Raw genomic sequence first — 16,414 nt, 5'->3', positions numbered from 1 at the left:
TATAAAATTAGGCTTAACGATGCAAAACCTCCGTCCTGTACGGTGACTGCCTTCGATTCTCTTCCGTCCCGCACGAGCATTTTAAACAAAGGTGCACCGTCGCGAAAAGGTTAATCCAGCATAGCACTATTTTGGCATCAGTCCAATAAAATATTCTTGATGATTTCTTTTGATCGAGCAATTTTTTTCACTCCAGAACCTAAACGGGCTGCTAGTAATGCACCAAGTAATTCAAGACGAGGTAACGTAATTCTTTTCACAGGTGCAACACGACATTTTAATGCGACAAAACTCGCAAAAATTTCTTCTTGCGTACACAGTTTTACATAGACAACAGTACCGTACGCCCTCTGACTGGCATCTGAAAAGCAATGGATCTCTATGGAATCGGCTTCGGGATTCAAAATGAATCTTGGAACTGCAATTTTACTTAGATGATGACACTCACAGCACCACTTTGCCCACTCTTGACAGATATCTGTAGGTAGTTCATCATCCCATGTCAATTTTCGAACCCAAAGTTCTTGTAGCAGGAATTTAAGTCTAACAGTAAATGGAGTTATTAACCCAAAGGGATCAAAAATCTTCCTGGCAGTTTTCAAGATGAACCGTTTCATATCATGCTTATTCTTAAGGAATTCCATCAAACTGTCTGTGTCTATATTCAGACTGTCTTCATTAGTATCCCAAAACATTCCCAAGATCTTAAGTGTCTCGTTTGAGTCAATGATTTTATGTGGATGCATCTCGAACTCTTCTTCTTCTCATTTTCTCATCAGCTCAGGATCATTGGATACCCATTTACGCAAGTTCATATTTGCTGCACTCATAATTTGTTTAGCTTTACGCGATAAGCTTAGAGCCTCATCTATACTGTCCTGTCCAGTAATAAAATCATCAATATAAACACAAGAGTTCAGTATTTCAAATACATCTGGCTGCTCATCTCGATATTTTCTGATGTGTTCTTTAATTGTTGCAGCCAACAAAAAGGAACTTGACTTAATCCCAAAATTTACGCGCTTGAATCTATACGTAGCTAGTTTTAGATCATTTAATTGTGTGTTTTTCACAAACAGGAATCGCACTGCGTCTTGATCCTTTTCTGCCAAAGCAATCTGAAAAAATGCTTTTTCTACATCCGCTGAAATTGCAACTTTATTTAATCGGAAATTAATTAGCAGATGGAACATATTAGGATTTAAATTTGTCCCTGTCCATAGACAATCGTTCAGTGATAGCTGCCCAAACTCATGTAAGCTGCTATCAAGCACTATTCTAGTCTACGTTGAAGCACTGGTTTCTCTAAATACCGGTTGGTGTGGTAGGTAAAACACTGGTTTACCGATAGGTATATTTCCATCTGACACTCTTTCAATGATACCTTGCTTGAGATAATCATCTAATATTTCACTATATGTAGAAAACAGTGTTTTGTCATAATTCATTCGCTTTGCAAGAGTTTTTAATCTATTTTCCGCTACTCGGTAATTATCAGCTAATTCCCTCCAGTCCCTTTTCCAAGGTAAAGTAACCTCGTAGCGACCAGCTTTAAAACAAACTGTCTTATTAAATATTTCCAATGCTTTGTCTTCCTCATGACAATAAGGATCATCTTTAATGCCTAATGATTCTAGGTCGAAAAACATTTTCAGTTCACTCTCTGAATTATCATTTATTAACCCACAATACGATAAATTATTTCTCCGTGAATCATTTACATTTCCACTAACTATATATCCAAACACACTATTTTGTAACATCAAGACTGTGGTAGGAACATAGATTTTACCAGCTCGTAACATATCATAAAAAACTTCTGCGCCGAGCAACAAGTTTACTTTCTCTGGTTTATAAAATTCCGGATCCGCTAAATTTACCTTCTCAGGAATCGCAAGGTTACTAACATCGATAAACTTTGCGGGAGTTAAACCTGATATTTTTGGAATTACCAAAACCTCTAGTTTTCTTTTATACGTTTGTTCCTGATCGCACTTAAGGGCAACTGCTTTTCTTTTTATCGTAGTTGAAATACCTGATATACTGCAAACCGAAATATTTGTCTTTTCCCTTTTTAAATTAAGTATATCCGCTAATTCAGTGGTACAAAAACAAGAAACACTTCCACTATCACATAATGCTTTCACCTTAATTAAAGTTCCATCATTAGTCTCAATGAATACAAAGGCAGTAGATAAAATCGCGTTTTTCCCACTGTTAGTACCCGTAGCGGCTGTAAAGGTTTCGCTTTGAGTTTTAGCTTGAAATGCAGGTGCGTGTACATTTAACGCATTGCTGTTTTGATCACCCAACTCTTGATCTAAAGTGTCTGCTCTTTCTACTGTGGTGCCAATGGAATTATTTTTGTTTTGATAACACAAGAGAAAGCTATGTTTTTTCTTACACTTCTTGCACAAGTAACTAGAACGGCAATTTCTCACACTGTGCAAATTAAAACAACAAAAACATAAATTATGTTTTTTCACAAATTCTACCCTTTTTTTTACACTTAATTTCTGAAATTTGGGACAATTAAAAAGCTTGTGATTGCTCAAATTACATAACCTACACGAATTCTGCATATGTTTTTCATTTGCATTAGAAACAACAGTGGTAACTCTATGTGTAATTTTTTTTGTGTGTGTTAGTTTTTTTGTGTGTAGCTATTTGAAGCATTGAGAGTTCTTGCATGATCTTTAAGAAATTCTATAAGATCTGTTAAATTAGGCAAATTCTCTTTCTCTAATTTTCTTTCCCACCATATTTTGGTATTAGGATCTAATTTTTGCCCTAAAATGTATGCAAATACATTGGAAGAAAAACCATTAACACTCATTTAAAACTTCTAATGATCTCACGCATTCATTTGTAATGTCAATTAAGTTTAATATTGCTGACACAGACTCATTTTGCATAGGATGCATATTCATAAATCGTCTCAGATGAGCATACACTCGTTCACGGTAATTAGAGAACATTTCTTCTAGTAATGAAAAGGCTAATTTATAATTAGAGTCAACTATGGATATTGACTGCACAATACGATAAGCATCTCCTCTTAGCGCAGATTTTAAGTACTATAATTTGACTGCATCTGTTAAATTAGGATTTGAATCAACACTGGCTAAAAAGATATCTTTAAATGAAAGCCACTCATGTAAGTTACCCAAAAACGTTGGCAAATTAATTTTGGGTAATTTAACATTGTTCTCAGTATTCATGCAAACCGAAAGATCCGTTTTAATTTCTTTGGAAAGTTTAGCTAATTTACGATTTTATTCAACTTCTACATCTAAGATAATATCGTCAATCTCTTCTTTCTCTTTTACATAAGCATCAATACTTTCTTCCGTACATAACCCGAACAAAGAATCGAAATTAGAATATATTTCTGTCTCAAACACTTTAAATTTATTCTTTAGTACTTCCAAGTCACTTCCTTGGACATTTTCGTCCGCAATTTTTTGTTTTAACTTTGTTAACTGCGTTTTCAATGTATGTTTTTTCGCTAATATCTCCTTTAGTGACATTTTAATTAGCAAAAGTCAATAAACAAATAAAGAGCTTCAAAATGGTACAATGAGCTTCAAAAAGGAGGAGGGTACTTACCCTTTTGTTTCTACAGAACTTCAATCTTGAAGTATCCTATGTAATTCTTTAATTCACAAACCGAAAGTAAATTCACAGTCTCATAACTTCATTAGCTGTTCCGGCTCTGATCGGCCACAAACTTGAAATGACTTATTCTATTTCCCGTTGATAACTGTATATCATAATAAAATAACTCCACACACATTACACAGTTTAAATATCTTTATTTTCCATAGCGACACTCAGGCGCTAGGTTCCACCTTACAGCGTAACATATGAATCGCAACTTCGAATGTACCACAAAATCAAGTTTTTCACAGAATATATTTCAGTGCCAATTCCGGAGGCGCATGCGCCATTAGCCAACATTCCGCTCTGTCGCCAAGCATTTCTCAGCTAATACAAAACAATGCCCACATTTAAAGCAGTTGTACCACTCATATACTTGTTTTCTTGATAATGAGGCATCATAATATACTGTTCAAATCATCTCTAATATTTCTGTAGCAGATTTGCCTAATTTGTGTCAGGTGCTGAACTGAAATTAAGTCAGTCTATTCTTTTGATATAAAAAGGGTTTAATTTTAAAGTATTGTGATGTAATTTTTAAATATTACATTGTCTCTACAAAGTAGGTATGATTTTTCAGAAGTGCATTTTAAGAAGGGAAACATAATGTGTGTGGGAGTAGAAGGGAAGTATGTTTTGATGAGAAAATGTAGATCAACAAGAATTCGCCCCCTCAGTGCTAGTAGAAAGTTCACATACATAATGAATAGCATATGTATCAGAGCTTTGTATGTTAAGAAAGAGATACATATTAAAGTACGAGTAGTAAATATAAGTAAGATCACCTGCAAACAGTAAATGCTTGCAGAGCTGGTTATTCAATTTCATTAATTGCCAAAGTTTTGGGCATTTTTGTTTATACTTTAGGAAGAGTCACTATAAATATATGAAATTCAGCAAAAATGCATTAATCATAAAGAATCTGACAGGAAACCAGCAGTAGCTGCTTGAAGTAGATCTCGACTTATTCACATATTACCTGACAATAAGACAGCTCTTTGTAACAAGTCATACAGATGTTTCTACAGTCAAGACTGTTCATCAAAACATAATAGGCCTGAATTTAACAGCCACTGCCTTCAATGCTTTCTGCTGCCTAGCTGCAAAATGCAAAGTTTTCAGATTGCAGTTTTAAAAGTTTTACCATTACCAGAGCAAAGAAAACAGGACACATGTATTCTGAGCATATGCATCATAACTTTAGTCCATTATACTAATAATACAAAAATCTCATAAAGCAATGGATCGTCATCCTAAATCAGTATTCTATAAGCAGATGGTGGCAGTGTAATAATGTGGGAAGTGTCTGCTTGAACATTCATGGGATTTCTAATAACCCTAGAAAGATCCCTAATATGCTTAAATTAAGTTATTTGTGTATGACAAGGCAAATGAGATCTATCTGCCTAAGGAGAGGGATGCCTTTGTGCAGAACTTTCTGATGGAAGTTAGTTCGTATTCACATTACACATGGGTAAAATCATGAAAATGAACCATGCAGCCACTCTGTTCACTTGGGTCAAACTCAGGTGTAATTGTATTTATTCAGCAGTATTAAGTGCTCGGCCATTGGTAGGTCTAATGCATTTAGGATATATTACCATACTAGCTAATCATTGTCCAACTACTACAGTACAAAGTCTGTAATCCGGACGTCCATAATCCGGACCTGAAAGCTACAAACTTTATGCGCATGCGCATAATGAGTTTACACATGCGTGTTTAATGTATAACGGACGGTATAAGCTAGGCTAAAATTATCTAAGGCATTTCAGTTAATATTGCAGATTGTGCTATTCCTTAATCTTCTAATTGGATTCCGCTTATTATTTTTTGCAGACTGTTAGAACAATTTTATAAAAATTAAGCTTGAACTTTCGATTATATCAAAAAGAGTTTCCAATTCTGGAGCTGCCAAAGGATCTACAAAGCAAAAGCATGTTTCGATGTCCATTAAACAAAAAGTGGAATTGCTGCAAAAAATGGATAAAGATCTATTCGTCTCAAAATTATGCGAGAAGTATGGCATTGGAAAGTCCACTATATATGACACACAAAAAAGGAACTTTTTGAATTTTTTGTGCAAGCATCTTAAACAACTTACATTGAAAGAAATGTTTAATAAAGTAAACAAATAAATATTAAGCTTTTTTTTTTTTTTTTTTTTTGTAAATTTTGATATCCTTTAGATCATAATTGTTCTTTATTTTATAAATTACAATTTCATATTTTTTATTGTATGATTTCTACATGCCATCTTACCAGATTTAAATTGATGATCTATAATTCGGAAAAACCCCTAATCCGGAATCGCCAAATTCCCAACGAGTCCAGATTACAGACTTTGTACTGTATATAATAAGCCAATATCTTGTTGCTATTCACTTACAATTGGCAGAGAATTAATTAATGAGTGTGTAGCACAGTCACATAACCTCCCAGTTTGCCAGGTTTCAGTCCCATTGAGATTTTGTGAGATGAGTTGGAATATTCTCTTTAAATTTTGAATTACCATCACATTATGTGAAAGATTTACAACAGGCACTAACAGAATGGTGGGAGATGCTGCTATCATGTCAATTTAAACATCTCTTTGAATCACTGCCAAAGTGTGGTGGTGCTGTTTTCAGAGCAAAAATTGTCCAGACATACTCCTAATTAGCTTTATATAATAATCTGTTCATTCAGTGATGAATATTATATATATATATATATATATATCCTATGTAATATTTTTAAAACATTGATAACATTCTTTTCATAATCAAACTTGAATACCTGTGAGAATCTTTTAAAATTTCACAGAGAATATATATGAGTAGTAGGATTATATTAAATTAATTTATCTAGGATAAAGTAATTCAGACTGCTTAAAAAGGATACTGTGTAAAATTTATATCATATACAGGAGAGGCGTCGTCTTAGGGAGCGTTATCCGAAACAGACGTTCCAGGTAGACGAAGTGGAGTGCAAGAAACTTCTTGTTATATACCATGCTACAACAAAATCTAAAGAACCATGTGGTGGTATCTGCAGAAGGTATGGCCCTCCCCCCTCACCAAAACGTCAGTCTCCAAATCGGGATAGCCCCAGGTCCTCGTGACAACTGTTGCTGCCTGAAAAGGCAACTTATTTGAAGTGATGTAAATGTCTCAATTTATATTCTGTAAATTATTATGTAGAGTGCTCAAAATTAGTTTCTCCACTCTGAAAGTAGATCCTGTGTTTTTAAATGCATTTAAAATCTGAATAAATAAAAAATATTCATACGTAATTGAATAACTGTATAAGGTCTTTTACATAAGCATTTTGAAATAACAATTGTGCAGATTTCCTGTTTATTATTATAGTTACAACTAGTAATTGGAAGCTGAAATATTTTTCTTTCTTCTGATCGAACTTAAATATGAATATGGATTAATTCAAATCTGTTTTTAGCATTTATAAGTCTTTCAATGTGTAACTTTAATAGCCATTGTTATTAATTTTCAGATAAAGTGATCTTTTGAAAGTACATGCCTCAGAAACTATTAAAAGTGTATGTTTGTTACCATGTTAACAGTAATAATACTTTAAATGTGTTTTTTAAAAAAAAAAACTTTAAAAAAAGTAAGAAATTTTTTTTATACTATAAAGAAAAAAAAAATGAAAAATCGTTGTTTTTAGCAATGATTTTCCTTAAAATTCTATTCCTGACTAGCTAATTGTTTTGTACTCACATGTTATGGGAATAGATATTTAAAATGAGAATGTAATGTTATATTTAGTATAATAAAGTACTTTCTAAAATGCAAGTAAAATTAACAAAATATTTATAGCATGAGAAATTTTTGTAGGTTATTGCTGCATTTTTTATGAAGTAATAATTGGCATTTATACTTTAAAATTGAATCTTATATAACATTCGGACTAATGCACATTTAAAAAGCAAAATCTATAAAACAGGAACAGTCTTTCAGGTTGGATTACTAGTTGAAATATATGTATAAATTAGTATGTTTTATTAATTCTATGCATTTTTAAGATTTATATCACTATTTACAGATTGTATGTTGTAATTAACAACATTATTTATCTTATTTTAGACAGTGGCTCTCAAATGCCTTAATTAAAACTCTTATAAGGAGGATGAACTGTAAAATGATTTAAATCTGTCCAGTTGTTTTCATTAGTGGTCTGTAAATGTTTTAACATATACAAGATAATAGTAGCTGCAAAATGAATTGAAATTTTGGTATTTCAGTAAGAGGAAGGAAAAATTTGTTTATTCCTTCAAGAATTTTAAGTTAGAAGATTATTCAGTGAATGATAAATATTATTCCAGAGCATATTATTTGAGAGCTACTGTGACAGAATGAACTTTTCATTCTATTCAATTTAGGTGTGAAAAAATATTGAATGTGCTTGTGTCCATTGTGATATCTGCACTTTTTATGCTATTTATGTTATGTAGGCTCATAGAGCTCATGTTTCCTATTAAGTGATAAAATGGAATGGTTAAATGAATCAGGAATTGCAACTATAGTTTGAATATTTTTTAAATTGCCTGCACTTTGAGGCATAGAAATGTTAGCAAATGGATGAAATGAATGTTGATTACAGTGAAGTCGTTGCACAATAGAAACGGAATATTTTTCTACAAAACTTTTTGTAAATGTTGGTTTAAGGGTATGTGGTTTTGAATTCTATTTGCCATTTTAATGTTAAATAATTCATTCAAAATCTTTTGCCTTTTCCCCCGTACTGAAGTGGATTTGAAGGATATAATTATATAATTAACTAATCAGGAAAAAATTTTGAAATAATAAATAGTTCTACATAACACGCATTTGGATTCTTTTTTGATATAGAGAAAATTGTACATATTTGTTCAAACTATGTTTTTTTTTTTTTTTTTTTTTTTTTTTTTTTTTTTTTTTTTTACATTTATGGTCAGTACAAGAAATCAAAACTTGCAGTGCAGCATCATACAAAACTTGCAAGTAATAAACACTCTTAGAAAATTAAATTGCCAACTAATCAGATTTTCCTGTGTAAATTCTTTATAAATATATACAGAATATTTCCTTCTGTTCAAGGAGTAAAAATCCCATTTAATAAGCTTCAACTGAGAATCTACTATAGATTATCAAGTTTCCTTTGTTATCTTCCTCCTCCATCCTGCAGTAATAAAATTTAACTTTTTTCATCAAAGTTTTATTTTAATGATTTACTGGGCAAAGAATGCAAATGAAATATCTGCAAGCCATTGTTGGCCTGATGTAATGTTGTAAATGAGAGATTTTAAACTTAATGAATTGCAAGATATCATTTGCTTGATATCTAATATTCTATTATAGTGGTTTTCCAAAACAGTTGTGCTTTGCTATTACCCTTTGCTTGTATATAGTAGTTTTAATGAATTAAAAGTGCCTTTTATGCATATAGTTTATCCATAACATGCAGCTGTTGTCTAGCCAATAACACTTTAAAATGGGTATTTATGGAACAAACATCGAAATTATACCTATTAACAGGTTGTAATTTCCAAATTCCTTCAATTTCTAAATTAACTATTTCATTACAAATCCTAAATAATTTTATTTAAAAAATATTTGTTAGTACACGTATTTATTTTTAAAAAATTGTTCCTTGTAATAAAAGAGCAAAAAGTACCAAAATATTTGTTAGTAGTACATACTGATGAAAAATTTAACTAAAAAACACTAACTTAATAGCATCTGTCTATATTTCCATAAGCTTATATTAATTTTATCTAAAATAATGTGTTTTGTGTGACCTTGTTAACTTTAAGAAAAAGAAATCTGTGCAGGATAAGAAGAATCTTTACAAATTGATTTTTGCTACTAATGAAGAGCATTTCTTCATTAGTAGCAAAAATCCTAAGATCCTAAGGGATGAAAGATAAAAATTATGACTTCATTTTTTGAAGTATGTGTAGTTTTTATGGTAAAATTTAAGTCATTATTAACATTCATACTATAATTTAACATATCCCTCTCAGTGATGAGTTTTTAATTTGATACTTGTCTGACAAATCAGCTAAATGTCATTTTGAAATTGCAGTTATAATACTAAACTGTTATGGCCAATATATTGTTTATATATTAATTCTGCATTTAATACACAAAATTCATGTATCATAGTTGCCAGTTCTCCCAGTTTTGCATCACATCTTGCAATACTTCAATCTCGGTTTTTAGTCTTTTAGTAAGAAAAACTGCTAAAAATGTTTCCTAGAAATAAATTAAATTTATTGGATTAATAAAACTTAAATTGTGCAAAACCCTTTTCCCTATAATTTCAATATTTCTCCTAGTAAATTTTCTTTGATCTAAATTGTCCCAATATATTGTATACATTTGCAGAAGATTTTTTAAAGATTCAACCAATATTAAAGTTAATATTTGTATTTAATTTTATTTTACATCAATATATGGTAAATTGTGTATTCATTTTACATTCACCATACATTGATATTTTTTTTTCCCCTTTTATTATGAAAATGTTTAAAGATTACAAAATGATGCTACACAATGACTATAAAATTTAGAATAAACTAAATTCAGAGGTGCAACGGCCTTAGTGGGCCACAGCCTGCAGTGCACTTTTTTTTTTTTTTTCTTTCTTTGTTGACCTTTGCTTGATATTGGAGTGCATCAGCATATGCCCTAGACAAGTGGTCAGCTTGTTGCAGGACCCCTGGTGTTTAGTCTCCAAGCAAACTTGGTACACATTTTATCGACCCACCTAAGGGATAAAAGTCTGAGTCAACCTTGCCCAGCCCGAGGATCGAACTCTGAACCTGTGGTGCAGCTGCGCGATGTGCTAGCCACTTCACCACAGGGCTTCATAAAATTTAGAATATATAATTAAATATTAATATATTTTCCTCAGAAGCATATTATAAATAGTTTAGTAACCGGAATCATACATTATAAAGTCAATTTAAATCAGTTTTTTTTTTTAATCATGTCACCATTCAGTGTGAAAATCTGTCAGTTTTTCATATTTCAAGGTTGGCAGCTATGGTGTGTGTGTGTGTATATATATCTATCTATATATATATATATTTATAGTAATTGATAATCAAGTGAGTCTTTGATTCTGATAAGAACTGGACATATTGAGCCTATTTCTTGTCAGGAGTGAAAGAGTTAAAAGAGAAAGTAAAATAAAAGTAATACAAATAAGTAGAAATCTAACTATTAAAACTTCAAAAAGGGGGGCGACATTTAAAAAGAAGCAAGAAACTGAATTAAAATATTTAGATATTAAGAACTGAAACATAAAATACTAAGATATGAAGGAATTTTTATTAAATTATTCAGAATTTCATAATACTAACTTTGAAAGTATTGTTAAATGAACCTAAGCAGGCAGTTATATATTAGAAAAATTTAATTTGTAATTTTTCATTTAGGTTTCATCACTTTATTCAGATCACTGTCTTATTGAGTGTTATTACTAAGTTTTCTAAAGATATTAAACAAAATGCCTTCACTGAGATATAATGTTGCATTTAATTTTGTATTCTTGTAATGAAAATGACCTAATGCATATGCTAATAAATAGATTGCATTAACTTATGTCTGCAAACTTTATTGGCAAACTTTATTAATCTGTGGATCTCTTCGATTTGTATATTATTCAGATTTGATAAACTATGAAAGTGCCTTGGCATAGTTTAAATGTTTATTAATTGGTGAGCTTCTGGTCACATTTGCAAAGTATTCAAAGAAAAATCGTCTGTGAAATATGGTTCTTCTATACAGTGTTTTGTTTCTGTTTTAAATATAATCTTCCTAGATAAAGTTACACTCAATCCTCAGTTTAATATTGGATGATTCATTATTGCATTCATTTGGAATATTCAATAGAAATATTGTAAGAAGGCAAGGTTATTAAGTAAAACAAAATTTAATAAGTTCAATTTTTAAAATAGATGCTGATAAAACCCAGTGATATTAAGTAATACTAAGAAGCTGTGCTGATTTAAAGGTGCAGTGAGAGAAAATTAAGGACATATTTTTCTCTCCTTTAATTTTATTGGGATATTTTACGCTTCAGAGAAGTTTACATAGAAATAATATATGTGAAAAGTAATTTGTCACTTTTTAGCACAGAAAAGTATTCTATTATTTTAGAATTTTTTTTAATAGTAAATAAAGTTCTTTTTATGCATGATTAATCAATTGAGGATTGAGTGTTATTTAGGATCTGATGTTTGCAACTTATAAGTTGACCATTTAATGTTTACACAGCTATTCTTTACCTCTGCTTAAATGTTTAATAAAATATTAAACTAAATGTTATATTAATGAGAACAAAATGCAATAAATTCAATAGTAGCTTCAGATGGATGTAAGTACCAGAATAGAAAACTGTAAAGCACAGAGTAGATTAAAAGTTAAATCTCAGATTTCTTGAATGCATACTCTTAGATGATGGCTTACACTCATCAGTGTATAAAATAGATTACACATTTAAGAATTATCAGTAATTGTTGTTATTAGAATTAGACTATCTGCTGAGGAAATATTTTCATTTAGTGATAGCTAAATAAATATTCTAAAAAATTTTTAAGAACTAAGACTTATGTGGTGTCTCTTCGATTTTGTTCTGTTCTATTCTATTTTAGGATTTAATGCATTTGCATGAAAAGATTATTGATGCATGAAAACATCAATTATCATTTTAATAACCATATTGTTCTACAGAACTTTTTTCAGAATTATTCATTTTTAAATGTAATAGTATATTAAAATATCATTCTATCAATATTTTGTATTCAGGTAACTTAGCATTAAATTATGAATAGTATTTATTTAAGATATTCTAATAATTATGTACCATATTTATTGAAACACCTTTATTACCATTTCTAATGCATTTTTTATTATTCCTAAAGCTTTTTGTACACATCGTAATTAATATACAGTGACCTTTAGCTACATCTAATATTGACATGCTTTTATTTCTTGTGGAAGAGAAATAAATATCTTTCTACATTCAGCTGTTTTGTAATGAAAATACCCCAGGTGCCTGTACATGCAAACAAAGGGTAGTTAGTTACCTGACTGCCCAGTCGTAGTGCTCTTTCCCATCGTGTTAATACATATACATTAATTTTCCAGACATGTTGAATGAATTATCAGTCATTCTTGTATTGTTATCTGAAAATATATCTTACTTGAGTGGATCATTTCTGTTTAGCATAAGCACTTCACTTCATGTTACTATTCTGCATTGTTGTCTTACTGTTATTGATAATTACTATTTTACAGCCCAGCTATGAAACAAAACCATAAACTGGCAACATAATAAAAAATCTAATTAAAAAAATAAGCAATTATTAAGTTCTTGGCAGTTTATTTCTGGGGTGTTGGAGATTTTATGCTAATAGAAATTCATTAACGCAGGAGCTTAGGAAGAGCAGATTATGAAATTGACCAATGTTAAAATAGTTAAAAATATTCTGTGCTGTACAATATACCTAAACAAAAGCAGGTCCTACCTTGCACATTGAAATGAAGTAGTCTGTTATGTGCAGCAACGTATTTATTAGATCATAAAACAAAATTTTGATTGTGGATTCCATAGAATTTAGCTTCCCCAGATAATGATGATAATAATAGTATTTTGCATTTTAGTGATTTACAGACACATCAGAAGGCTGAGGATTACCGTATTTGATGGCATATAAGACGCACTTTTTTTCCTAAATTTGGTCTAAAAAAAGTTACCTGTGTCTTATACGTGAAGGACACAGGTTAACTTTCAATACTGAATGCTATTTTTAGCCCGGATAAAGGCAGACACACATAACTTTTTTCTACATCTGCCATAATTATTTTGCGCATGCGTGAAATATCTGTCGCCAAAAAGCACCAAAAGTTTGCTTTAACATCGCAAAGTTAAGCTGATGTCAAAGTTCGAACAGGTTCGACGGTCACATTGCGTCTATGGAGCCTTTCCTTCTTTACGTAGACTTTCTTTGACTCAGCCGACACACGTGTCGGAATCGGTGCTACTGTGTATAAACATGTCGGTATCGGTGCTTAAAACTATTTGTTTAAAAAAAATACCCTGGAAGATAAGAATACAGGAAACACGAGATTAAGCTATACAATTCAGTATAAACTAGGAGTGTTAAACTACGCCAAAGTGCATGGAAACACAGCAGCAGCAAGGAATTTTGGTCCACCACCTACCGAAAAAATGATACGTACTTGGCGACTGCTGGAAGATCAACTGAACACTGCTAAAAAACAAAAACATAACCATGCCTTTGATTGCTTGCCGTTCATTCATTTATTCATTATTGAAATTTACATATCATGTTCAAAATAGCTTGCCGTTTGTTAATTTTCATTAATAAAAATATGTTTGGTAATTGCATTCAATGATTGTTTACTTGGCTTTTACAAAACGTGAGAACTAAAAGAAACCACATTTTAAGTTATTGTGGTACCGCGCTGTCGCACGGACTATTGAAACTTTTTTTCCTTGTGTGTGGCCTTCTAAATAAGGGTGCGTCACATATGCCAGTGCGTCTTATATGCCGTCAACTACGATAAATAAAATAATATCCAAAATAGAAATTAAGTTAGCTTTGCTGCTATTCATGTATTGAAAAATTAGTGTATAATTTCAGCTCTGTATAAGAAATATGGTTTTCTTTGGAAAACTGCATTTAAGAGTGTAGCTATATATTTCAAAGCTAAGATGTAAAAACAATACGATAGAATGTAATCATTTTGGTTCTTAATTGTATCATGCAGATAAGGCATCTTTCAGACATGCAGATAAGGGTAATATAAAGGAAGTTACATTAATTCATAACACTGTTAAAATTTAAGAGAGAAAAATATTTAATTGTAAATCTACTTATAGAAACAGAATATATATTTAAGTTTGTAACAACTTAAATGTACACTCATCAGTGTATCATATATATATATATATATATATATGATTTAAGTTTAAAAAATTTTTAATTTAATGGGAGTATAGACATAAATATAAATCTTAATGACAACACAGAACAGTGTATCAGGCTAGGAAATAATTTTTCATATTATGTATGTTAAATATAACCAAAATTTCAAAGAGGTGGTGAAAAATATTAAGAGTATCATACCTGATTAAATATATTTATAGTTGCAGCAAACTCTTTATTTTAAAATGTCATTTTTATATAAGATATATGCAATAAACATTTAAAAAAATTGAAAAAGTAAAGTAATTGAAAAAAGTTTGCACCTGTTTAATTGTACACTGGTTATTTATTTCAATTTATTTTAAGCTTTCATTCTTTTAACATCTTGTTTGTTCCCTGCAAGAGTAATATTTTTATTGCATTTTTATTGTCCATGAGAGAGAGGAACAAAATGTGATTCTTCTGTTTCTTTAAATTTTGTCCCTATTTATCTTAGCATTACAACAAGCATCTCTCCTGAGAAGTCTTGTTTCTCAGAGATAGTATTTCCAAGTATCTAAAGGTTACTGTATTAATTTTTTCATGAACATGGTTTTAACAGTTTAGTTGAAATTTCTTTTCGGATTTTTTTAAAAGGTTTTTATTTACTTATTCTAACCAGCAATAATGTTGTTTTAGTGATATTTTTTTTTAATTTATTAATTCAGAAATTTTTTTTTTTTTAATCTTGTGCTTCCAACACTCTCATTTTCCAAGCTGCACTTTACTACCTGTATATAAATTTTGTGCTTGTGATATTCCTAAATGACCAACATAATTTTGCCTGTATCTTGTGTGAAGGGTATTTCCAGTTATCCTTTCAAATTTTTATTGTGCCTTTTTGTTTGGCTATTAAGTACCAATCTTCTTGTACCTGACATTAAGGTATCTTTCTACTTTCTTGTTTGTATGTGTTTTATATTATGAATTTATAAACCAGCACAACCCATGGTTACTTATAAGGTGATAAATAAATATTAAAAAATACAATATTTATATTTTTTCAGGCTTTCATTTTTGTATAATTTTTTTAACATTATTCAATTGCTTTGACTATTATTATATTGAAATTATTTTTAACTAGGAGTTTCATAATTATTTATTGTAATTTATACTATTATGCTAGTCATAAAATAAATAAATTTTATTATTAAACTTCCCCCCCCCCCGTATACGTTTATGCAGTATATTTGAGTTTATTGCAAATAATGTCAAGAACAGCTAAAAAAAATGTGTTATATTTACATGAAGACATAAAAATCACAGAAATCTTTAAAATTAGATAGAATTTAGATTAGTGATTTTAGTTAAATTCCTTATAGAGTTTTAAATTGGAAATGTTTTTCTATTATCTGTTCTATACATCATTGATTCATAATTTTTTTGTTGTTAATAGACCTAATACCTATTCTTATTATGAAGTATTTAGTCTGTGCATAAAATGTGCCATTGATGTTCAAGATACACAGATCATTTTCTTCAATTCAAATTTTATTATTTTCTGTGTACAAATTGCACAAGGATAACAATCTTATGGCATTTTTTTGCAAAGAGGGTATTAATATTGCACATAATCCAAGAAAAGAATATTAAAGGGTTTTAAAGTTTTGTATTTATATTCTGGCCAACTTGATATGTGAAACAATTCCTTTTTCTCGTCAAGGGTTAGCTCATTGGCTTTATGGTAAATAAACAGCTGTGGCTGCTGACTATTTCCTTACATATTTTACTCTTAGATGTGTTTTCAGTTACAAAAAAATTCATGATGAGGAT

General features: G+C 30.4%; 1 protein-coding gene across 3 annotated transcripts in view; it reads left to right on the top strand.

Moving 5' to 3' along the window:
* Window positions 1-16,253, top strand: part of LOC118205417 (dual specificity protein phosphatase 22-like) — a 288,792-nt gene extending 272,539 nt beyond the window's left edge. For all 3 annotated transcript variants that reach the window (XM_085820462.1, XM_085820461.1, XM_035377705.2), the window contains one exon: window positions 6,569-16,253. In XM_085820462.1, coding sequence (XP_085676588.1) covers window positions 6,569-6,763 — 195 coding nt within the window. In that variant the 3' untranslated portion in view covers window positions 6,764-16,253. The remainder of the gene's footprint in view (window positions 1-6,568) is intronic.
* Window positions 16,254-16,414: the final 161 nt, after the last annotated feature.

This window comes from Stegodyphus dumicola, chromosome 7, assembly GCF_044657685.1.
Source record: "Stegodyphus dumicola isolate Sdum_Otavi_A_Nest chromosome 7, ASM4465768v1".
Classification (NCBI taxonomy): Eukaryota; Metazoa; Arthropoda; class Arachnida; order Araneae; family Eresidae; genus Stegodyphus; species Stegodyphus dumicola.
This window is presented reverse-complemented; position numbering and strand designations above follow the sequence as displayed.